Source organism: Centrocercus urophasianus, unplaced genomic scaffold, assembly GCF_019232065.1.
Source record: "Centrocercus urophasianus isolate 14NV4802_14NV808 unplaced genomic scaffold, USGS_Curo_1.0 seq_19, whole genome shotgun sequence".
Classification (NCBI taxonomy): domain Eukaryota; kingdom Metazoa; phylum Chordata; class Aves; order Galliformes; family Phasianidae; genus Centrocercus; species Centrocercus urophasianus.
The window spans coordinates 14,365,265-14,389,562 of NW_024884744.1; the positions used below are offsets into that span (position 1 = coordinate 14,365,265).

At 39.0% G+C, this 24,298-nt stretch overlaps 2 protein-coding genes across 5 annotated transcripts in view; one reads left to right on the forward strand and one right to left on the reverse strand.

The window, feature by feature from the left end:
• Positions 1 to 535: 535 nt before the first annotated feature.
• Positions 536 to 10,546, forward strand: LOC122161611 (thiamine transporter 2-like). Of its 2 annotated transcripts, none has more exons than XM_042821172.1 (5): positions 536 to 1,815; positions 4,905 to 5,721; positions 7,327 to 7,519; positions 7,990 to 8,131; positions 8,707 to 10,546. In XM_042821172.1, the coding sequence occupies exons 1-5, from the start codon at positions 1,666 to 1,668 to the stop codon at positions 8,986 to 8,988; spliced, it is 1,584 nt and encodes a 527-aa protein (XP_042677106.1). In that variant the 5' UTR covers positions 536 to 1,665; the 3' UTR covers positions 8,989 to 10,546. The 2 variants fall into 2 exon arrangements, with proteins under 2 accessions (XP_042677106.1, XP_042677107.1); XM_042821173.1 differs by having other exon boundaries at positions 542 to 1,815; positions 8,882 to 10,546.
• Positions 10,547 to 12,241: 1,695 nt separating this feature from the next.
• The window catches only part of AGFG1 (ArfGAP with FG repeats 1), a 36,512-nt gene continuing 24,455 nt past the window's right edge, over positions 12,242 to 24,298 (reverse strand). Inside the window, exons 6-13 of one of the 3 annotated variants that reach the window (XM_042821170.1) lie at positions 23,938 to 24,057; positions 22,107 to 22,316; positions 19,794 to 19,977; positions 19,045 to 19,124; positions 18,695 to 18,787; positions 14,899 to 15,054; positions 13,417 to 13,508; positions 12,242 to 13,047 (exon numbers count right to left, since the gene is read on the reverse strand). In XM_042821170.1, the coding sequence (XP_042677104.1) occupies positions 12,988 to 13,047; positions 13,417 to 13,508; positions 14,899 to 15,054; positions 18,695 to 18,787; positions 19,045 to 19,124; positions 19,794 to 19,977; positions 22,107 to 22,316; positions 23,938 to 24,057 (995 nt within the window). In that variant the 3' untranslated portion in view covers positions 12,242 to 12,987. Of the gene's footprint in view, positions 13,048 to 13,416; positions 13,509 to 14,898; positions 15,058 to 18,694; positions 18,788 to 19,044; positions 19,125 to 19,793; positions 19,978 to 22,106; positions 22,317 to 23,937; positions 24,058 to 24,298 lie in introns of all 3 variants that reach the window. The other 2 variants (XM_042821169.1, XM_042821171.1) reach the window with 2 other exon arrangements.

Sequence of the window (24,298 nt, forward strand, 5' to 3'; positions counted from 1 at the left end):
TAGAACAGTTTAACCAATGCAGTATAAAAGGAGATGTACTTACTCTCTGCTAAACAGTACCTTGTTACTACAGAACTACGCATGTGGAAAAAAGGAACTCGGAATTTCCTCAAGCTGTCTTTGGTACAAAAAGTTAAATATCTCCCTACAGGTAGCATCTGGTAAAAGGAAAAGGCATTGGCAACAAGCCAAACTCTGCTGTTATGTAAAAATGTATTAGCAGTAGTAAACTTCAGAAAAGGAGCTAGAAAAAAAACAACCGATAGAAGTAACATTAGAAGTTCCTCTGTTTTGAGTTGGTCACAGCTCGCCGTCTTCCATGCACTGCCACTAAGGAGTAAAGGAACCAAGCAGATAGTATATGTAGCTTTTAGTTATAGAGAGCACTGTCTTCCAAAAGCAGACAAGAATATACGCTTACATTCCTTTTATACGCTTACACTCCTGTCCTCTAGAATTTCCAGAAGATAGATTCTGGGGTTAGGAGTTTGGAGGAGTATTTGGGAGGGGAAGGGGGATAGGGAAGCTCTTAGGAGCATTAGGAATGACAAGACAATAGAATCATAATCAGCAACAGAAAGGTAAAGCCTCATGTTATCCTGAGTTTTCAGCAGCAAGACAGTGTTGACCCAGCAATCAGCACTGGTTTCATCCAAGCGATTGAGATGCACGCGTCCTGCTGTGTGTTCATGTACAACACACACGCTTTGAAGAAGCCACAATTGAGGTTTGGCAGGCACCAGCAGGGCTTTTTAGATCTGCAGGAAAGTGAAACTTGGAACAAATCCACCTCCCCTTGCAGCTGAGCTGAACATGAAGGGCTCATCTCTAAGCATGCCAAAGGATTCTGCATAACCATCACTGTCCCAAGTGACAGCCCCAGCTAAGAGCAGCACCAACTGCCCTTGAAGCACCACCGGGTTGGGGGACAAGTCTTCCATTAAGATACAGTCAAGCTGGTGAGGCCCATTCTGGAAAACCAAACAGCACGAAAATTGCATCTTTTCATTCAAAGCCAGGAGGTATTAGGCAAGCACGGTGTGGGCTAGCAGAGAAATCCTGGCCAGCAGCCACCTCTCAGCCAGCCAGGTGATGGACCACCCAGCAGTGTTTTCTCCACACACTCACCTGTTATTGGAAATCAAGATCTGAATTTAGGGTTGGTTTTTGTAACCTTCCTCTGAGGTTGCAGCAATGCTGCCTTTGTATACTATTCAGACAAAGTATTTCCAACGTTAAGACAGAGCTCATAGCGTGCTGTAAGCTGCCTGGGGGCTTTCATTGCCTACAAAACACTTTCACCTCAGTTGTTCCAATTGACTCTCAGACAGACAGCCTCCCTGAGCATGCTGAGAATCTAACATTTTGCTCAGCCTTTACTCAGAAATGAGACTGAAATGGAACTTGATTCTTCCACTGAGATGCATCTCCTCAATTCTAAGTACACCACTGAACAACACTTGACATAACAGAGGCTGAAGTCCCACCACAAGTGCACCTTGATCCAAGCTGTTAATTTACAACTGTGTTTGTGATTAGGAGGAAGTGTGGGGAAGAGTCGGCTTGGTTAAAAAGTAAACTTTCAGATGAGGTTTTACCAATTGTGAGCAGTTTCTTGACAAACTTCTGGTGCGTTTGCTTTCTCACTACGTTCTTACACAGATTATGGACTGCTGGAAAGGAGCCATATGCAGCAGTTGGATTTATCCCACGCTCATCATCTGTGTGAATGGGTTTTTCTCCACAATGAGACCTTCGGAGTCTTTTCTCACACCTTACCTAACTGGACCAGACAAAAACCTAACAGTTGAGCAGGTACGTAACTGTTCTCTAATGTAATAACTGAAGTGCCTAAAGCAGTAAGCCTTTGGTTATTGCTGTAAAGGAAGAAAAAGCATTCAGCAAAACACATATTTTATATAAAAATTCATGTTTAAGGTTGAGCTGGAGAAGGATAAGGGTTCTCCTCTTTTCAAGCCTCCTGGTATTTAAAACCACATTTGGATGTTGTTTGAATAAATGGATTCTTTCAGCAAAATCAGGTCAACCAGATCTCCTCTCCCAAGAGAAACCCAGGAGGAGCAACACAGATTTATTTATTCCTATTGTGGCACTAGTTAGATTAACAGTGAAGTAGTTTTGGAGAGAAAACAGAAAGGCTTCCACTGATAAGCTGTCAGATTATCACCTACAAGGTCGGCTCCGAAAGTAATGCCTCCTATTTTTATTATTAGGTTGGCCCACCACATCAGAAGCAGATGGTGGGAGTACAGAGGTTGAAGCTTCCCACCAATGTCCCTTTACATTCTGTTGCTACGTGACAGGTGGCAGCAGAGGGGCAATCTGAAAGAACAGTGTCTGACATGGAAGCATATATGAAGCAAAGGGGTGTCAATGAATCTCCATGTGGAATGAATTACACCCACTGACATTCACAGACACTTGCTGAACGTGTATGGAAGCCCAGCAGGGCACGCGAGCACAGCGAGGCGGTGCATTTCAAGCAGTGCCAACTGCAGCAGTAGGTCATTCCACTGGTGCAGATTTTTACAAGCGCAGCATGCAGGCTGAGTGCTCTTTGCTGACAAAAAAAAAGTACAGCAAATGGTGGTGACTGTGTGGAAAAACAGCATTTTGTAGCTGAGAACTTGCCCTATCAAATAGTGTTATTGTGCTGCCTGTATCTGTTGTAGTTTCCATGGTAATAAATACAAAGCAACACCTTCAGAGTGATCTACACGCATTACAAGACTGCATATTTGTCTATGCAAGGCAGATTCACATCTTAAGGTATTTTTAATTATTTTTTTCTATTTTTTTTTTTGTTGTTCTTTAAAGCATGCTTCTAGAGCACACTTTGTAACAGAAGAGGACACAGTTAACAAGTGAGTCATGAATTTAATGATATAATTAGAAAACACAAGCTTCATACACCCACATACTGCAAGTATGAAGAACAGTCATTCCTGACTTGCCCTTGCAAATGCTAAGGCAGAGTGTTAGCATAGCACAAAGACCAGATTTCCTCTGAAAAATGTATTTATGGCATTCTTCTTTTGTGGAGGGAAGAGTAACTTATTTGTTTGTTCTTTTGGGGAGGTATTATTATTATTTCTTCCTTCTAAACCATAAAGGGAAATTATCTGTGTATTTCATGTAAGAGAGATCCTGATAGGATTCGTTATTTCTGATCTCATCAACAATCTACTCAGAACTGACAGTACAGACTTAGCTCTTTCAGTTATTCCATGGATGTCCAACCTTTTGGCTTGCCTGGGCTGCACTGAATGAAGAGAAATTGTCTTAGGCTTCATATACATTAGTAGCTCCAAAAGCAAAGCCCCTTATTTATTTCCATGGAAACTACAACAGATACAGACAGCACAATAGCGCTGTTTGATAGAGCAAATTCTCATTTACAAAACACTGTTTTTCAATACAGTCACTACCGTTCACTGTACTTCTTTTTGTCAGCAAGGAGCAAGAGCCTACATGCTGTGCTTTTAAAAAATCTGCACCAGTGGAGATGACCCACTGCTGTTGTCACCACTGCTGTAATGCACCACCCACTGCCAGGCCTCCATACACATTCAGCGAGCGTCCATGAATGTCACTGGGTACCGTGGGTTCTACATGGAGGCATTCAGTGGCAACTCTCTGCTCTATGTCACACACTTCCACATCAGATGCCATTCTTTCAGACTGCCCCTCTGCCACCATTGTTGGGAAGGTTCAACCTCTGCTGCCATACCTCCAACATCCACCTCTGACATCATAGGTCAACATCATAACATAGCAGGCATTGATTACATGACAGTCCTCATGCAATATATAATGTTATTAATGTATGTAAAGTAACAAAATTAAGATAAATTTTCTACTTCTTTTTTTTAAATTACAATACTTAAAAAAAAGACGACCAAAAAAACCCATAAAATTACTGGAATTTTTGACCTCTTTGTGAAACTAAAGCATCAGTTTGGTTCAGTGGCACTGGCTGCATCTCTTAGTAAATTCTCCAAGTCTTCAGCAGAGATTTTTCTTTGGATGAAATTTGACTGTTCCTGTGCTTCATCCTTGAACACAGTTATTCACAAATGTATGCACTACCAATAAGAGATGACACAAATAAGGCATGACTCTGAAACGAGGGGTATCTCTCTCTGGTAAGACGGCTTATAAAGGCCTGGTAAAAAGACATGACCAAATTTTTGATTGTATCTCTATAGATTCCATTTGAGAATTCACAAACAACATTTATATTGACTGAAAAAGGAGTTGCAAATAGAAAGAAACTGATGTGTCGTTTTTTTTTTTTCCTACAATCTTGAAACTTCCTGTGAAATTCCTTCACTAAAATGTAAAGTATGGCTGCATATTTTTTGCTGTTCACAGAACGGTGTTTATCCTATGTACCAAAATGCATGAACTTACTTGCCATCATTTGAGCTGGCACTGCAGTGCCCCATGTCCTGGTTTCAGCCCAGACAGGGTTCACAGCACACTGCTGTTGGGGTGCTGCTGAGGGCCCAGGCTGCTCAGCAGGGCACAGCCACCACTGCGATGACAATTTATTTTCAGGCCATCAATGCATAGAACACCAACCAAAACTTAGTCAAACAGCTTCATCAAAAACTTATTTACTTTTTAAACAAAAAATAACACATGAATACAACCCAGTAACAGCTACATGTATACTACATACAACTCCAGTTCCTAGTTCAAAAGGAATGGGTTTTTTTGTTTGTTTGTTTGTTTGTTAAATTCAGAGGTGAGGAGAAGCGATCAGAGGTATATGATTCAAGCAAAACATAAAACTGAATGGGTATTAATTTTCAGCTACTTCAGGGAATTGAATTTGATGCAAGATAGATTTTGCTCTGACACAAGTATGGTTCTTCTAGGTTACCAACCAGGTTTTCCCAGTTTGGACATACTCCTACCTCGCGCTCCTTGTCCCCGTCTTCCTGATTACTGACTACGTGCGCTACAAGCCCATCCTCCTCCTCCAGGGCATCAGCTTCATTGTCACGTGGCTCCTGCTCCTCTTTGCACAGGGGCTGGTGGCCATGCAGGTGATGGAATTCTCCTACGGGATGGTGACAGCCACCGAGGTTGCCTACTACGCCTACATCTACAGCGTCGTCAGCGCTGATCGCTATCAGAGAGTGACGAGCTATTGCAGGAGTATCACTCTCGTTGCAGCCACCCTTGCTGCTGTGCTGGGACAGCTCCTGGTTTCCTTAGCAGACGTATCCTACTTCCACCTCAATGCCATTACTCTGGCCTCTGCGTCCTTGGCCTTTGTGTGCTCCTTTCTCCTCCCAATGCCTCAAAAGAGCATGTTCTTCCATAGGAAAGGCCCCTCAGAAACCCTCCCACAACCAGACAAAGCTGTGGCTGGGCTCAGTTCCAACACGTCATTGAGCTGCCAAGCGGACAAGGACTGCGCAGCTGCTGACACGGGAGCGACTCCAGCGCAGCAGGCTCAGCAGCCCGAGCCCCAGCACCACGTGCTGAGAGTACTGGTGCAGCTGGGCAAGGACCTGAAGGATTGCTACAGCTCTAGGAAGCTGCTTTACTGGTCCCTGTGGTGGGCTTTGGCTACGGCAGGCTTTAACCAAGTTGTGAACTACATCCAAGTGCTCTGGGACTTCCGAGCCCCATCTCACAGCTCTGCAGTGTACAATGGAGCTGTTGAAGCAGTGGCAACATTTTTAGGTAAGTAAAAACACTAGCAACTACTTCTAATCTGTCCAGTCCTGATGGCATCCTTCGGTAATGTCTTTGGCGCCTATTTCCTGTGAGGATCAAGGTCAAAGAACATAGTGTAAAAATTGAAGTATATTAACAGAAACTGCTCTAGGAAGTCTGTTTCAACAGCAGACTAAACATTTCAAGATGAGTGATCCTAGACAAACATTTTGTGACTGCATCCATATTCTGATCAATGAGTTCATCTCCAGCTGTGACACCCAGAGAGGGTGAGAGCTGTAATTGTTTAGCAGTAAGACACAGGATTTTATTAATTCACATAAATAGCTGAAGAGGGAACTAAAAAGAGTTGAGCCAGACTCTTTCCCACTGAGCCCAAAGCCTAAATAAGAATAAGTAAATATAATAAAGAATAAATAAGTAAGAATTCTAGAATTGACTGAACACTGAAGCAATTTGCCCAAAGCACTAGAGGAGCCTCTACCCATGTTCAAAACCTTGATGCCTCCTGAGCAGCTTGCTCAAATTGACCCTGCTCTGTGTAGGACAAGGCAACGTCCAGAGTTCTTCAGCCTCAGCTATTGTGATTCTCCTGCTACTACTTGATTCATCCAGACCACATTCCTCTTTACCTGTGCGCCTTGTGTTCTGTGGCTACTTCAAAGTGCAACTTCATTTAAATTGCTGAGCAGTACAATTGGAGCCTCATTTCCAAGCTCACATCTACACCATTACATCTCCATACCAACAGTCTTATCTCAGGTTTCTTCTACATGGAGCTGTCAGTATATTCATACTGAATTTTGCTGAAGCTACTCCAAACCTGCAAGACTACTGGTTTGAGCAGCATTCCCAAAGGATGCCTTTGCATCCTGTAGGACTTGATAGTAAATCAAAGTACAGAAATCATTTAACACTAACAGGAACCTCTGGTTATTGTAGTTATGAACCAAAAGGAGGAGACCTACTATGACTTTTTAATTATGCTAAGGAATGCATACTGTCAGCAAATAAGTCGATGAGTGTGCTGTCCTGCTTGAAGACATCTGGGCAGCCAGTAGTACCCTGTGGACTGTTAAGTCTCACAGCTGTATAACATGCCTAGATCAGACTTGGAGCTTAAGTATCCTATTGCACTCAAAATAAGGGGTTTTGATATACAGGATTATCAATAAAAGTTGACAACTAATGAGACTTTTTCAATAGAAAATGAAGCTACGCCTCAAAGTATGAAGGAATGCAACAGATTTCCCAATTCATGTAAAGATCTTCATGAAATGAAATCCACTATACAGATTTTAACAGAAAGTGCCTGGTGAGGCTGTCCTTACTCTCAGTTGTCAAAAATGGAACAATACACCATACACCGCTGCCTCCAGCCCTCATCATGAGGCACTTCCTCAGAGTACTTCAGCTTGAGACAGCTCTACAAGCTAGGAAAAAAACCCGACAACTCAGAAGACTTAGACAACACTTGTAGAAAACAGATACTCCATTATCAAAGCCCATTGTGGCCCTAAGAAAAGTCTCAAGAGATCTGAGCATGGTCCATTTGCACAGTTACGCCATAACTCTAGAAAGACAGTAAGATTTATTATTCTTTATGTTTAGGTTCAGCAACATCCATGGCAGTTGGATACATCAAAGTGAACTGGGATCTTTCTGGAGAACTGGCTTTGGGAATTTTCTCTGCAATGGATGCTGGTTCTCTGTTTCTCATGTTCTTTATTGACAACATCTGGGCATGTTATGCTGGTTACCTTGCATTTAAGGCATGCTACATGCTCCTTATAACAATAGCAACGTAAGTATAATGCACAACTGTTCAGTCAAGTTGATTTAAATCAGTAAAAATGTCATATTTTCACATTAATAAAGTAAATAAGTTTCCACTGAAATAGGATTTTTGAATAGGTAACGATAGGAGAACATTGTTTCCAGCTCACATGAAATCACGCTTAGAAGTACGACTCAATCATTACAACAGCTTATTCCAAATAAGTTCCTTCTGCTGCATTTAGCTGTCCACTGATTTACGTGCAAGTTGTCTTTAAACAAGCAGGTCCTCACTCAGCAAAAATATTCACTCAAAATAGGTAATTAGGATGCACAATAGTATGACAAATAGAGGGAGAAAGAAAAACTTCTGCCAAAATGAACGTTAAAAACTTGATGACTCCGTTGTACATGTGAAACAACTCCTAAATTTCCTCCCATAATCTGCAAGCATACAAGGCTCACCATAGCTCAATTAAACTGTACACTCATTTTCAGGTTCCAGATTGCTGTTAATCTTAGCATGGAGCGTTATGCTTTGATGTTTGGCTTCAACAACTTCATTGCACTGGTGATCCAGACAATTTTAACCATTGTTGTAGTGGATCCAAACGGTCTGGGACTGGGTATCAGCACCCAGGTAAGCCAAATCACTCACACTTCTCTCATTTTCCTGCACTCCTCAAAAAGAGGGTTCTAATAGAAGTTTGGACTCTTGGAAGATATTAGGTGATGGGTTAGCTTAGAGCAGTTACTCACTTCAGAGACAGTGAACTGGTAGTAGATGCTACTGCCTCCCTGTCCTCTACTCCCTTTAGTGTTGCATTTCTATCATAACTTTAAGAACATCTTCCTAGAGCAGAAAAAATAGAATACCACCTATTATTCAGTTTCCAGGCTTACTATTGACAAGATCATTATGAAAACACCCTAAGCAGAAGCAGGAACTAACCTGGAAAATACTTCATGGAGCTTTATTACTAGGATAATTTTTAGTTGAATGCACTTTCATATTACTTAAGTTCTGAAAATTCAGATTCTTTCTGCTCTACAAACTCAAGAGTTTACACACACATGCACGAGGTCCAAGTCCCTAGCATTCATCTTTTCAGAAAAGAACCAGAAAGTGCAGGGCAGTGGCCCTTCTCCATTATTGAGGGGGGGATGAGAAGTAACTAACATAGTATTCTCTTCCTCCTTCCTTTGTAACAGCAGACTCTACTGAATGAGGTCAAGCAGGTGGACTATCATCATTTCAAGATGAGATCATTCAAGAGCATGGGTGGCAGGAAGGGGAAGAAGGCAGCACAGGGTCTCCCCTTCAGTTATTATACAACAACAACAAAAAAAACTGTTCTTGATTTTCTTCATTTTTCTCCCCATTTCCCAGTTTCTCATTTACAGCAGCTACTTCACGTTCATAGCTGGAATTTTCCTGATCAGAAGCATATACACCATTATCTCCATGAAATGCACAAATACCAGCACGGCTGGTGAGCCCACTGGTCATTAAGGAATGCTGCAGGAAGATAAAAAGAATGGCTGCAAGCAACACTTCAGAAGACTGCATCATCTAAACAATTAACTAGGGGAAACTTAAAGCTCAACTAAACCTGTGCCTGTCACACAACCAACCAGACTTATGAGCCTCCAACATAAAGAGCTTCTTAAACAGGAAGACGCATTTTCCTGGTTTCCTTCACCAGTAAGTTCTAATACCAAAGTCCTCAATCTTCCGTTTCAACTCAAATTCAGTGATGCAGCCCTGATGTAAAAACTTGTATTTTTGTTTGCTGGATTTTCTCCCCCTGCTCTGCCCTCGTGAGGCCCACCTGGTGTACTGCAGAGAGACCCAGGGCCCCAGCACAAGATGTGGAGCTGCTAGAACAGGCCCAGAGGACGACCGTGGAGATGACCAGAGGGCTGGAGCACCTGTCCTACAAATAAAGCTTGGGCTTGGAGAAGAGAAGGCTCCAGGGAGATCTCATTGTACTTTTTCAGTAGTTAAATGGAACTTCAAAGCTGGAAGGGGACTGACTTTTTACATGTTCTGATAGCGATAGGACAATGGGAACAGCTTTCAACTATTGAGAGAGCAGAGATTTAGATTACACATTAGGAATAAATTATTTACTCAGAAGACAGCGAGGCACTGTCAGAGAAGAGATGGATGCCCCAGTCCTGGAAGTGCTCAAGGCCGGGCTGGATGGGGCTCTGGGCAGCCTGAGCTGGAGGGCAGCCAGCACACAGTACAGGGTTGGACCTCCATGATCTTTAAGGCTCCTTCCAACCTAAGCCATCCTGTGATTTTATGAACACAATAGGAGAACATTGCATACAGATGCCTGAATCTCTCAGTGGCAGAGCTTATAGAACATCACCAGAGAACTTTTACTTTTACTGAGTATTTTAATTAAATGCAGTTTACTCTCATTTACAAGGCATTCAAACATTCCTGGGGAGCCTAAAGAAGCAACTGTCCTACAGCAGCACACAGATCTGTAAGACAGGTTGCCACAAACTTTCTGGACACTTGCACTTTTTCAACTGGAAGTTCTGACATGAATTTTTAAAGCAAGTTAATACAAACAATAATTAACCTTCCCTCACTCCACTTCAGCCCACAAAGATGCTACAACTGCATGTTCAACAGTGGATTAGTACATTCTCACATATGACCAAACACATTCACTTCAGGTTCCACACAGATAGTGAATTCCTTCTATATCTGAAGTTGTGTGACATCAAGAAAAATGCCATTTTGTTCAGGAAATGTTCCAGATGCAGTGACAGCAGGACTGTGAATCTGTTGAAGATGTCTCGTACTCATACCCTGGCTTTCCCTTTTAAAGGTCTGTCTTGATAAAGAGGTCTTAGCTTAAACAGTCAGCATACACCTTCATTATGTACAGCTAATGGAGGTTTTCAGACATACTTATCTTTGGAAGCAAAAAATCTCCTAAGCTAACTTTGTATTTTTAAGCAAGCCATTGGCAGATACTTCAATTCCTATACAAGGCAGTCTTACTTAAATAAAAACACTTAAAAGTTTAGATATAAAGACAGCTTATCAGTGACTTCTTTCAACTACATTCAGTAAAGGGGCACTTTGGAGTAATTTCTATCAGATAGCAGCAGTTTTCATTATGTTCCACTGCCACAAACTACCACAAGTACAGATTAGTTAAGAGCAAGAAGTAATTGATATTTCCCCCTATTCAGCTCACAAGGAAACCATAACAATTCATTCCTCTAAAAACACACTTTTTAAAAACAGCTCGAGCTTCCCTTTATGACCCAGGAAGTTCTCCTTTCAGAGACAAGCACTTGTTCAAAGCTTAGTTACATCCACTTAGATGAATCAATTTGGATGAAGGAAGTACAAGATTGTTTGATTGATTCGGTTCATTTCTCATCAGTAAGTAACTCTAAGCATTCCACAAATCCTTCTAAGTCCTTGCAGATGCCCACTCTTTACTGCATGTGTTATTATTCCAATACAGACGTCAACAATAGAGAAGTCTAGTTATTATGCTAAACAGCAGTGAAGCATTGCTAGCACCATGAAAACCCTCAACTGTTGGGAACTTGTTTAATGAATTCACCCAAAGAGAATTAATCCATGCACCATACTCCATCCATCAGCCCTTGTCAGAAGAAAAAGGAAGACTCCAAGTCTTTTAATATCAAACACATCAACAGGCCAGAAGAGACCTTTAAGCAAAGAATACTACCTATAAACTTCTTATATCCATTGTCCTTTGGGATCTCTAAAACTTAAAAAAATAAAATAAAATAAAATAACATGGAAATTACCATTCCCCACACATAGGCAGCACTAGTCAGAAGCACTGGCATATGAAGAGCATTTCCACAGGCAGTGATCATGTCTGCCCGTTCCCCAAGGGACAAGCACATCCCTACTCAAGCGGATGACTACAAAAAGTTTCTTACCTTGAGGAATTCTCCCATTTATTTCAATCAACTCACACACTACTTTTCTCAAAAAATCTCTAATAATTTGATCTCATTTATTCCTGTTATTCTGAAAGTTAGAACTTTATTCTTAAGCTGGCCAGAAACCCTCCTTTAAGCTTGAGGTCTGGGTACTCACAGCAAGTGCACAGTAATTGTTTAATTTCAGTGTTACATTTGAACATAAGCCCAGTTATCAGTGTTCAAATTCCACCACTGATTACTTTGATGCACTGGCATTCTTCTTGCAACTTCTCTACCAGAGATTAGACATTTCTTCCTCTACAAATGCTATTCTAAGACGGCAGAAAACATCCCAGAAAATTAAGAAATCCAATCAGTTAACTCAGTGTTCCACAGGAAGTCCTACTAATACACACAAGTTTTAATAAAAAGAGAACGACTCAATCTGTGGTACCAAGGTCATACGTACTGCTGCGGTCACAACTAAGTCATGTTCAAAGACTCCACCAGCTGTCAGCAGTTATGTCTTTCAGCAACTAACCATTTTTCAAGTCACTACTCATCTCAGTGCTCTCAGTGTCCTTCATTATATAGCTATTATCAGAGTTATATAAGAGTTCATGTAAACTCATTCCTGATAGATAAGCCACTTCACTTGAACAGCAGGCTAAATCATGAGGACATATTCAAGACTGTAGGATATGAAAATTGAACTTAAATTACTTCCGAGCATATCATTTCTGATAGATCATTTGTGTATGAGATTCACAATACAAACATTCTAACCCAAATAAGTGTCACTGCACAGAAATAAAGCTACACTTCTTTTTTCTAATATTTATTTTTTTTTTTTTCCACCTGCAAACTGTAGCAAAACATGATCAGCTTTATTATGCAGACAGGTATCCCTCTAACATTAGAGATTTAGGCATGTATAAATAGAAGAGCTCTTAGGAAAGGAAAACATTTTGAGAAATGAACAAACCTTCAATTTAATTTGATGACTTCCAATACCAATGGTTAAAATGATGTAGCTCATTCATTCCAAGAGATACAACAGCACCTTAAAGTGGCTGATCTATTTCCCAGTAACATTTTTCACATAACAATGTGTTAAAGTTACAAATACTGATATGCACAAATAGCTATTTTCTAAGAAAAATATGTACAGTACTGCAGCATAATGAATGTGGTATCTGCAATAACTTATTAGCCAATTTTAATATACATGATACCGCTACTTTTTTCCTGCCAGTTCACAGGTCCAAGGATGTTACCACAGCCCTCTGTTTTGCACATTATTACCCGGGGAGGTGGGAGGGAGGGGGTTGATTTTCTTTGTTTGTGTGTGTGTGAGGGGAGGGGAATGACTCCCTGTTGGGTTTCTTGTGTTCTTTTCCCCCCCCCCAAAGGTACACAATGCAGGCTTTCTTTTTAACTTCTTAAAGACTTCTTTTGTGTTTAAAGCTAATATCAGTGAAACAAGACAACAGTGCAAGAGGCGCAGAGATGTTATGTGACCACATAAGAGTTCTTTTGGGTAAAGTGTCTATAAGGCTATAAGAAAGGATTGGTTGATGAGTTTCCTGCTGGAAATTGTCCTGTTGGGGCACCAGCCTGAGGGAAACAGAAAGAATAAAATAAGACATTTTTCTAAATCACAAATCATAAATACAAAGATATATGAAACAGAGAACAAATTATCAAGAAATATTTCTGGTTTGTGTTGCAGGGTTTTGGTTTATTGTTTTCTTTTCTTTTTGGTGTGTGTTTTATCTAAATATACATTATTGTAGGACTATAGTGTATAGATACTTCTATTTTGATTTGAGCAGCCTTATAAATGCCACAGCATTGTTATATAGAATTGCATTTAAGAGATTCATGTTGCCTTCCCTTATTTGAAGCAAAAAAATCATGCACCTATAATTATTACATATTGTGCCTTTTCAGACATGCACAAGTTATTAATATGCAACAACTTACCATAAAAGGGTTACTAGATACTCCAACAGCTGCAACTTGTCCAAAAGGAGTTACTACAGGCTTTGCCTGTCCAAACGCAGCAAAACCTGCACCTTTAAAAGATAACAAAATATTACTACCAGTTATCAATCCTCAATTAAGTTTCAGTTTGAAAGCTTACAGCAAAAAACAAAGGGAAAGCTTGGACTGCACCAGTCAGCAGGATTTTATCTTACCTAAGTAGAGTAGTTTTAAGAAATTTTAAATAGTAAGTTTTCACTTAGTAGCTCAATCTATTTAGTCTCCTCACATACACAATTTCATTTCAGCTCTTAAAAAACCATCTATTAGCAAGATCAGTTCCCAATTTAAACATGCAACAGTCTCTCTCTTCCTAATTTCTTCTCTAGCCAAGTAACATGAATGTAGAAATTCAAAGACTAGAATTTTCAAATTCAATAAGAGCTTTGGGCACTGCAGCTGAAAAGCAACAAAACTTAGTATGAAAACTTGAACAAGTTTGGCTCACAGCTTGCTTCTGTTTACCACTTCAGAACACAGCTATTAAGATCTCAGCACCCTTAGCTGAGGGCTACTTCTACACACTTCAGCTGTATTATCACGTGAGCATCCTTAATCTGCCTCAGTGTGCTGTCACACAGATAACACAAATTAGATGAAGTGATCCATATTAACTGCCCTCCTACAAAACTTAGTGTAGTAACAGCAATGTAAATCGTATGCTTGCCTGCAGCGGTTTTCACTCAGGTGGACAAGAAGCCTAAATTACATCTGCTTATGTTTTCTCCATAAGTTCGCTTCAGTGAATTACTGCTTTTCTATTTACACTGCCATTAACAGTGCACTCTGAGATGATATTTATGAAGTACTCATACTATCAGTATTAGTTACTGCATCCTTAGATGCTAATGCTCAGGAGCACTGTGCAGAGAGCACCAGAGAGCTGGTTTTTAAAAGCTTAAACAATACACATCAGCATCAAAAAGCTAAGTTTTTTAACAAGAGAAAACTTGCAAAAGCATAAAAATTATAGCTGAGTTTTTTGCTCAGTTTCAACTGTACAGAACTACTGAATTCCTGATTTTTACATACAAGCTTTTTCCAAAGTTGCTTTATCATTTAGATTTTGGGAAAAAGCACTCTGATTTTGTCTTGCCTGTGCTCTTCAAGTTACAGAAAATATTACAACATGTTGCAGGCACACTTAAATAAAGATCAAACAATCCTTGCATTTAGAACTGTTACATCTCTGAATATTTTAGTTTTATATCAATTATGGTAAAGTTTCAGTTACATCACTGCACACAGTCAAGCCTGAATGCTAACTACAGAGCCACAGTGCTGTGTGAGGGAACCCCTTGCTAATTTAACTACAACGTTTATGTAGAAATAAATATGCACTCATTATCATTGACTTAGATTAAAGGTAACTTCTTTAAAACAGAAACATGGAAGAAAGTGATCGAGAGTGTATAGACGTACCATTTGGCTGCTGAGCAAAAGCAGTCTGTTGGGGGAAAGCTGCTTGGGTTGGGAATGTAGGCTGCTGGAAGTTGCCACTAAAACTAGTAGGAAGACTGTAGGAGGCAGGAGTTCCAAATCCTGCAGGCATGCTCATGGATGCAGTACCAAATGTTGCTGCTGGCAGGCAAAAAATAACATGGAGTTATTTGTAAGAAATCACTTTTCCCGTAAGACGTTACTGTAATGCCATGTTAAGAGCCTCCAAATGACTCCATGGTCATAAAAAAGTTCTGTTTAAACCCTGCATCCACTGATTTGTTACCTTGGATCACCACAAATTTACTTTTGCACTTCAAAATTAAATGAAATCATTTAACATTTGCTAGATCCAGTACAGATAGGCTTTCTGAAAAACAGATTGTTTTCCATACTTTCTACACTAAACACTTAGCCCTGAGGTTTTACTGGAAAAAGTCAGCACGCATTAGAAGCAAGCACTTCCAGGCAGCACAAGCCCTTCTTTTTTCTCTACCAAGGAAAGCACAGCAATATCTTCCTACTTCAAGCCGCGTTACAGTAAGTAAAAAAAAGAAACAAAAACAAATACTCAAGGGATACATGCATCCCATATCTCCATCCCATCTTTAGTGTCACTTTAAGGGAAATTCTCACCATGCACATTACTTTGCACACAAAGTTCCTAGTGCAAACACTCTCACTGTTGAAGTAAGACTTGAAACAAACAAAAAAAACAAATCTTTTCATCTGATTCTCTGCTGAAACATCTCAAGTAAAGAACATAACAGCACATATACAATTCTACATGCCTTCAACAAAAACAGGAGCACATCAAGTGCAAAAATATAGTAACAAAACCATTATTCAGTCTTTTGGGAGATAACCTTTTGGTACAAATAGAGTCATCAAGTATTTTCTTCTAATTCAACAATAGACAAGACTACTCTTTCAAACTGATAAATATTAAATTTGGGGGCTTGTATAAGATCTATGTAAAAAAAAAAAATCAGGATATTTGATCAATTTAGCGTAATTACTGGTTCAAAAATTCACCCCAAAAGTATTCAAGGGCAAGACATTATATACACAAACTACAGGAAAAGTGCACACAGAACTAATGTACTGACATTGTCATAAAGCAAAAATCAAAGAAACTATTCATCAGGAAAAGCTGATAGAACAAACAAAATCACAACGAATTGAGCAGCAACTTGGGATACTACAAAAGGTATCAAACTACTGTTAAAACAAGCGACAGGAGTCACTCAAATGGTCATTGTAGTGTGACTGTGGAGGATATCAATAATGGTTTTGTTTTAGTTGCTTTATAGATTTCCGTGCTCTTCTCTCCTTTTGTTGAGTTGCCAAATACCCACACCCACTCCATTATAAAACATGTAAGGCTAATGAAATTCTACGCGCAGAGAACCAGATAGCTGCCAATAAGGTTTTACAAGCAAGAACAACTAGCCACAAGAAACTTCATACCAAATGTGGCCACCTACCAAAATGAGCGTGAGGAAATATGTGAGAGTGCATTGCTCCCGAGAGGCCTTATGGAAGCCACAAAGAGACCAGACAATGTCAAATCATTTATACACACTACTGAACAGTAATTCTTAGATGACTACTAATATATATTTATATACATACATACACACAGCAAACAATTCAACCGTAGCATGACCTGTGTTAGATTAAGTCATGAGAAATAAATGCTACAGATCAGATAGCCCTTGCAATAAATAGTTCATGCAGAAAACATTCAACTTAAAAGGACAAGCCACAAGTTTACATCTTATATTGAAAGGGGTATGATATTATCATTACTTATAGTCACCAGTTCTTATTTAGTACATTCTACATCACTACTGCTGAAAAGGTGCTGGAACCTCTGCAAGTCAAGGAAGGCTGTTTAGAAGGCAGAATGATAGAGTTGCCATATTTAAAAGACGATGTAAAGCAGATTAATCTAGTTGTCTTTCATAATGTGCCATTGGGTGGAAAGTCCAAGTTATCTCCTTCCTACTGAGAGAGTGCTGCATCTAAAGGCTGCAAAGCTCTTAAATAAGATCCAAGAGAGCAAAGATTTCGTTCATTAAATAGCTGAGCAAGTTAAACTGAATTGTATCTCAAAAGTGACTTAAAAACATTTTAGCAGAGGACATGAACACAATCAATTCAGCTTTAAGTCAGCCTGAGCAATGTAATTCAGCCTACTTAGAACTTTGATAAAGCACAATTCAATGTTAAAATATATACACATCAGCAGACTTAAGTCTATGCAAGTCCAATTAGTACAGAAAAGCACTGAAGTTCAACAGTGCCTTTAGAGTGGAAAATTAGCACAGTATGACATCCACTTAAATCCATGACTGATGCTCTGTAGATTAATGGAAGATTTTTGTTACTGATTTTTTTTGTTATTTTAAAAATGAGTAAGTTTCTTATCTATGGAATTACGATCCTACAGAGTCCTCCTCCAGAAAATTAATGTAAATTTTGAGTACTGTACATTTATTGTCACAAAAGGGGAAAAAAAGGCTATCAATTCACCTACTTCCATCTGTGTGTTCATTTCAATCAATTTCTGATTCTCCCACATTTAAATGGTTTTCTCTGCTTCTCAAAATTAAGTTTTATTCTAAATACAGTTGAATATCAGCATACAGGCTCTGCATGCCTTATGTAAATTTCAGTTAAAGCAGAGTGAGACTTTCCATTTTGTTACAAAGCTGACGAGTTTAAGACTTTTGTGAAATGTATTCCAGAATATCAGTGCCTTGTTTTTAAATCTACCCCAAAAACAATGAGTAATAGCAGCAAAATATTAAATTCAGAAAGATACTGGATCAGAACATAGTTAATGGGGAAAAAAAATGAAGTTATTTCAAAGCTTCAGTTTCTCTGCTGTAGTGTATTTGTCAAAATCTAGGCACATTCTTAGATATGCCACCTCTTTTACCTCCACTTTATCCATTTAACGTCCTGTAGGTGTAACAGGTGTAGATTAATGAGTATAGAATAAACGAACGTGTGAAAAACTAACAGCCAAAAGCTTCATAGAATGGTTTGGGCTGGAGGGGACCTTTAAGACCATCTTGCTCCAAACCCCCTGGTATAGGCAGCGACCCAGGCTGCTCAAAGCCCTATCCAACCTGGCACTGAATGCCCCCAGGGAGGGGGCATCCACCATCTTCCTGTGCAACCCACATCAGTGTCTCTCAGCACCCTCACATTAAAGAACTTCTTCCTAATACCATAGATTTCTTCCTTCATCTGGTTTTAACTCTGGAGACCTTGGATTTGAGACCTTCCAGGGCTTGGAAATAAAGAAAAGTGGAGAGTGTGCAGAAAATCAAGCATACCAGCTTGGCAGCAGGGTTTTCAAGATCCCAGATTTTAGGGCAAGATGTTGCGAAGCAACTTCAAAGCTAAGATACTAGTCATGGATAGTACTCAACTGGTAATACACAAACTACAATATAGTACAAGTAGTATTAAATATCTTATGAAGATCACTTTGACATTTTGTGGTTAGAGTCCAAAGTTGCAGAACTGGGCCAGAAACTAGAAGCTAATACCCTCAGCTCTTCCCTTCCCCCACCCTCCCTCCCAAAAAAACCTATCTAACAAAACAGCAAAACAAAAGAAAGCAACTCGACATCAAACACATTAGACTTGAAAACAAGTAGAATAGAAAAATCTTTAAGAAAAATTCACAATTACAAAAAAAAGATTCAAAAGAGGTATTGCAAAAATTTCAAATCTTGAGTTCTGTGATTTTTTTCCTAACCTGTTGCTCCTCGGCTATTGGTCTGGAATGGATTTGTTGAAGGTGCCACTGGGGCAACAGGGGCAGCTACGAATGGATTTGTGGAAGGTGTTGCTGAAAGATTAAAAAACAGTATTCAATAAAGTCTTTTAAGAAATAGTCTGACTCACTAATGTGAGTCTTATAATATTTTTAATCAATAAAATCGCATGAAATCAGTAATTGATAATAAAACAATTTGAAATGCATCACATGCAAAGATCACAGTACTTCTTCGTTGTCCTTTAATAACTTCAAAATCAAAAGTGTCACAGTATGGAATTAATAACTGAAAGTGAGGTACTAGTCTACCATGCAGAGTTGTTATATACCTCCAAATGGAGCAGGCACACTTGAAGATGCAGGCTGTGTCTGTGAAGTAGCAGCCACGGGTACTGTTCCAAAAGCATTGCTGAAAATAATTCATACATTCAGAAAAGTCAGAACTGCTTGTTTAACCATTAAATGCAACTTTACATGCCGACAACGAATGTAAAAAAATAGAAAAGGAATGCTTACACACAGTTTGCTAACTGCAATACAGAACTGCAATACAAATGCCAGGAATTGAGGCCCTGAGTCAGAGACTATAACTAGTGCATGAGTCAGAGACTGTAACTACTGCTGAGCAATAAAAAAAAGTCTTCTCCACCAACAGCAAGAGAATGAATATTGAATAGAGGCTATCAGGATAAGGTTACAAAACAAAAGCTGTAAGGGGTGCTTCTAATATCAAGAATAACTGTAAAAGGCATTTGGTATTTATTACTTCAGCGATCCAAAAAGAAGTGATTAGTTCTATTTGTATGAAAAATAAGAGCAATTTTTGCCAGGGATGATGCTATGGTTTTTGGTATGCAAATACTCTGTACATAAATGTGTTACCACCTCAGAGGTGTAATACTCTACCGTACAGTACTGTTATTATCTAAAATAAAGGAAGAATTTTCAACATTGACTCTAAACACAAACATTTCTTCACCTATAAAAATAAAACCAGTTGTTTAAGAAACAATTCTGAGCTGCTTTTCTGCATTTTGCTGAAGCCAATAAAAAGTCAATTACATCAAATAAGAAGTACCTGCTGACGTTACTGGTGGAAGTATACGCATTACTGGAGGTTGCGGTGGAGCTGAACACACTGTCTAATTCTGCTAAAGCTGCATACTTGTCTGACGACGCACTTGACTGATTTGGGGCTGACAAAACAGGACCTGCTGATGCAGACACTACTGTACTAAAGCCACTTCCTTGCTCACTACCACCTAGAAAGAGAAAAAACAGATTTAAAATGAAGATGATGATTTTACATTCCAGCCTACTAATGTTAAGCACTGATGTATAAACTTCAAACTTAAAAAATTATATATGAACTAGGGCATAGTGTTATGCTTCTACAGATATTCTGCAGCTCTGCAGTCTTCAGTTTCCCTAAAAAATAAGGGCTCAATACTACTGTCTTCTTCAACTAGATAAACTCAGCAAAAAAAAAAAAACCACCTTCAAGTAGCATTTCAGAACAAAACTCCACATCATAGACCAATAAATGTTTTCATATACTATTTGCAAAAAAGAATTACAGAATAACTACAAGGGCTGCTCCAAAACTAATGTCTCCTGCTTTATTATGTTGCCCCACAAAGTCAGAGGCAGATGTTGGTGGTATGGCAATAGGGTTTGAACCTTCCCACCAATATGCCATTGCATTTTGTTGCTGTGCAACAGATAGCAGCAGAGGGGCAGTGTGACAAAATAGCATCTGACACAGACATGCATATGAAGCAAAGGTGTGTCATTGAATTCCTCCATGTGGAAAAATGGCACCTGCTGACATTCATGGACACTTACTGAACATTTATGGAGACAAAACAGTGGATGTGAGCACAGTAACAGTAGGTGGTGCACTTAACAGTGGGTCACCCCTGCTGGCACAGATTTTCGCCCCTCCCCCCATACCAACAAGCACAGCATACAGGCTCCTGTTCATCACCGACTAAAACACATAGTTCATGGTGGTGACTAAGTTGAAAAAAAAGCATTTGGTAGCTGAGAATTTGCTCTGGTCAAAGTGTTATTGAGCTGCTTGCACCTGTTTTTGTTTCCACAAAAACAAACAGGAGGTGTTACTTTAGGAGGGACCTAAAGTTTTTTCTCCTTAAAACTAAGCAAGCTTAAGTTTTCACTTCCTAGATACACATTTACAAGCAGTGATAAAGCTGCAGTTTCTCAGCTAACTTCTACAGAAACAATGGACTCAAATGACTATTCTACGGCATCACATAAGTATTCCACAAGATGCCACCAGGCTTGAAGAACGACAATAAAGGAAAACAAATGGCACAAAACCAGAAATAACAATAAAGTATCATCTTTCTGCAGATCAAGAGAATCAATGAACTCTTAAGAGAAGATTTCAGAAGATAAGTAGGATGTGACACCTTAGCATCTCTTAGTGAAGGGCCGAGCTTAAATTTACTTATCTTCATGTCCAGTGGAGTTCTGATATTAAAAGAGAACATTTCTTTGCAACCTTTATACTTTTATTCTTTATATGCTTTATCTGTGGTCATTCAAAAAGGTTGCTAAGCCAAGGAGACAGGACAACTTGACTGAATGTAGTCTTACTGTAGACTGGTACTGAATACATAATGAAGCTGAATTTTGCATCCTTGCTTAAAAATGATTTAAACTCTAGCTTTGCCAGAGCTGTGTTAACTGACAATGAACTTCAATTAAAACCAAGCAGAAACTTTGATGTGTCTATACATTGATGGAAAAAAAATCCACAGATACTGTGGATGTGTGCAACTTCAGTGCTTCAGCAGTATCAGAATAAAACTGAGCTTGAATTTCACTAGCATTTGGAAATCTGCTTTTAAGACAGCATTTCTTTAGTACACAAGGAAACCCCACAAGTTATTTTTAAGAATGAGTTCGTAAAAAATTAGAGCAAAATCAAAGAGACAGGAAAGCTACCCTGGCACTCCTGTGCAAAAACTGCATTTCTTCATTTGAGTCTCTTCACCACAGATTTTAGCACATAACATTTTTATATGTTTATATGAAGGATTTTTTTTCCAGTATAATGTGCCTTGAATATAAACACATATATACACACACGTGTGTGTGTGTATGTATGTATGTATCATTGCATGATCCATCATTTAAATATTTAAACTTAGAGTTATTCAACTTGATAACAAGTAGGTTCTCAAGCAGCAGTCTTTAGAAGATATCCTGGAGCAATGCCTTAAAGTCTTGTTCTTATACCATACATATTAAGGATGCACTGAAGAAAAACTGATAGCTTAAAGTTATTAATTTGACAGACACACCATCCTTATGGGAAGTATAAAGTTTCAGTATAAGCATGTCAAAGAACAAAACTTATTACCTTGCCCTGCGCTGAAGATATTATCTAGATTAGCCAAAGCTGCATATTTGTCTGCTGACTGGAGACCTGGTTTATTCACTGCAGCTTTACTGGCTCCAGTTACTGTTGCATTGCTCTGAGAAGCATTGAAGGCTCCAAAATCAGCACTGGAGGATTTAGGGAAGTTATCAAAGTGAGCAAAGTTAGCATTCACTGATCCAGCACTTCCACCTGTAACAAAATAAGTTAAACATGATCGATGCTTTCTTCAGCTTTGAAGTGTTCCTAAATTCTCTGCGGTTATCTGATGCAACATGTTCCCACTACCCCATCCCACAGGTGAGACCCTTCATTCCTCTCCTTTAAGTTTACACTAGGTAAAAAAAAAAACAAAAACAGAATAACAGAAAAACACCAACTTCTATGGTTTTTTTTAGTCTGTAGCTCAGGGACAGAAAATTTTAAGTCACAACTATGTGCTGCTCATTAGCTGTTAAAGTAATTTCAGCAACAATATCTCACTAATGAAATACATATTCGTATGAATCCTTAATATTCAAAACAGAGAAGCTTCATTTTCTGTCATGTGTGTCTAATGGATAACTATAACTGGATTTTACTTAATGGTATGATGTATTTGATCATTTTAGATGCCAGCCACCATTCTAGGCAAAAACCCAGTAGCCTAGAAGCCAAGAGAAGAATGATTCAATGCCAATGTTTAAAGAGAATTGTGGTTTTTTTATTCTCATATTTTCAGACTACATTCAATCAAGAAAGAGTTTGGGGCAGAGAGTATATAAACCAGTTTCCTTTAAATCTAGTTCCCACAGAGATACCAAGAGATACACAAATCAATTTGAAAAAAATCTGGTTTAGGTCCACACAGTTGAATGTGTTTCAATATGAAACCGTGAGCTTCTATCTCTTCACTTTCCAGACTATTTTATCAATACAGGCAGGTCATATACTTAAAAGAAATGTTCCATTAAGAGTATCACATTTTTTTTAACAATTGCTTGAGGATTTCACTCATACCACAACAACAAAGCTTTCTAATAGTTTAATCAGTTAGGTTAAAACATATGCAACAGTAGAAATGATGATACTAAACTACAATGGCATAAAATGAAGCAAGCCGAGTTCTCCACTGTGTGGAACTTACTGTGCACAGCCTGGAGAGGAAAAGCTGAAGTAAATTCACCAAAACTGCAGCTAGATGAAAGCGTTCTGAACGCTGGACAGCCAGAAATTGTGTGTGGGTTAAAGTTAACATAAGGAGGGAGAAAGAAAATTTGAAAAAAAGTTTAAAACGACACCACACTCAAAAGAAAAAAAAAGAAAAGAAAGTCAGTCAGCCAAAGATCTAGACAAACAGCAAGTGTAAGCTCAAGCAAAAGTTTTAAAGCATGATCAAACTAAAGAAAAGTAAAAAATAAATCTTAGCAACTGGCTCTACACCTGAAGCCAAACACACTAAAATGTGTGCAAGTTACACATTGACGTAGGCATACTTATTTCTGCAATGTGCTCTTCGGTCTGAAGCTCTTCATTTGCAAGATAAACAATCAGTTCATGATCAAAAATAGTACTCTTTACTCAGTCATTTCAGGTGTAGAGCTAACAAACATATAGTGCCATAAAGATCAGACTTCTTAGCAGTGTTGGAAAAAAAAAAAAGAAAATCAACAGCAAACAGAAAGAATTAATTTTGAGTTTCCCCAGAGCTTCAGATGCATTCTGACTGCATTCAAGGTGGCAGGTGCAAGAAAAACTCAGCATAAGTATCTTCAAACAAAAAGGTAAGGGATTATTTCAATTAAGTATTGATCAAAAGTGCTAGGAGTTCTACCTGTATTTTGGGGCTGAAAAGAAGACTGACTTGCTGTGGGGAAACCTCCAAAATTACTCGAGCCACTAGACTGTCCAAATGCATCAAAGTTTGCAAAACCTGCATTTGCAGAGTTCTGCGCTGTAAATTGCAAAGGAACAAAACATGTTAATGGATATGGGAAACAAACACGAAAAACAGATGTATTAACTGAATTTATGGTCATGACAGCCACCAAGAGTCGTGTCCCATCTCCTAACTGATTTCACACCAGAAAAGTTATACATTACAATCTACAAATAGAAAGTTTTAGAACAAGCTTTCATGAATTATTTTCATAGACCTATGCCTCCTCCTCACTGATGCTACTACTAAACTGCAT

What these genes read in the sequence shown, in the direction of transcription:
- LOC122161611 (XM_042821172.1), top strand. Translation starts at nt 1,666, where the DNA reads ATGGACTGCTGGAAAGGAGCCATATGCAGCAGTTGGATTTATCCCACG. An exon ending in AGCAGTGGCAACATTTTTAG is followed by an intron (nt 5,722 to 7,326) that starts GTAAGTAAAAAC and finishes CTTTATGTTTAG; the next exon opens with GTTCAGCAACATCCATGGCA. An exon ending in GACTGGGTATCAGCACCCAG is followed by an intron (nt 8,132 to 8,706) that starts GTAAGCCAAATC and finishes TTGTAACAGCAG; the next exon opens with ACTCTACTGAATGAGGTCAA.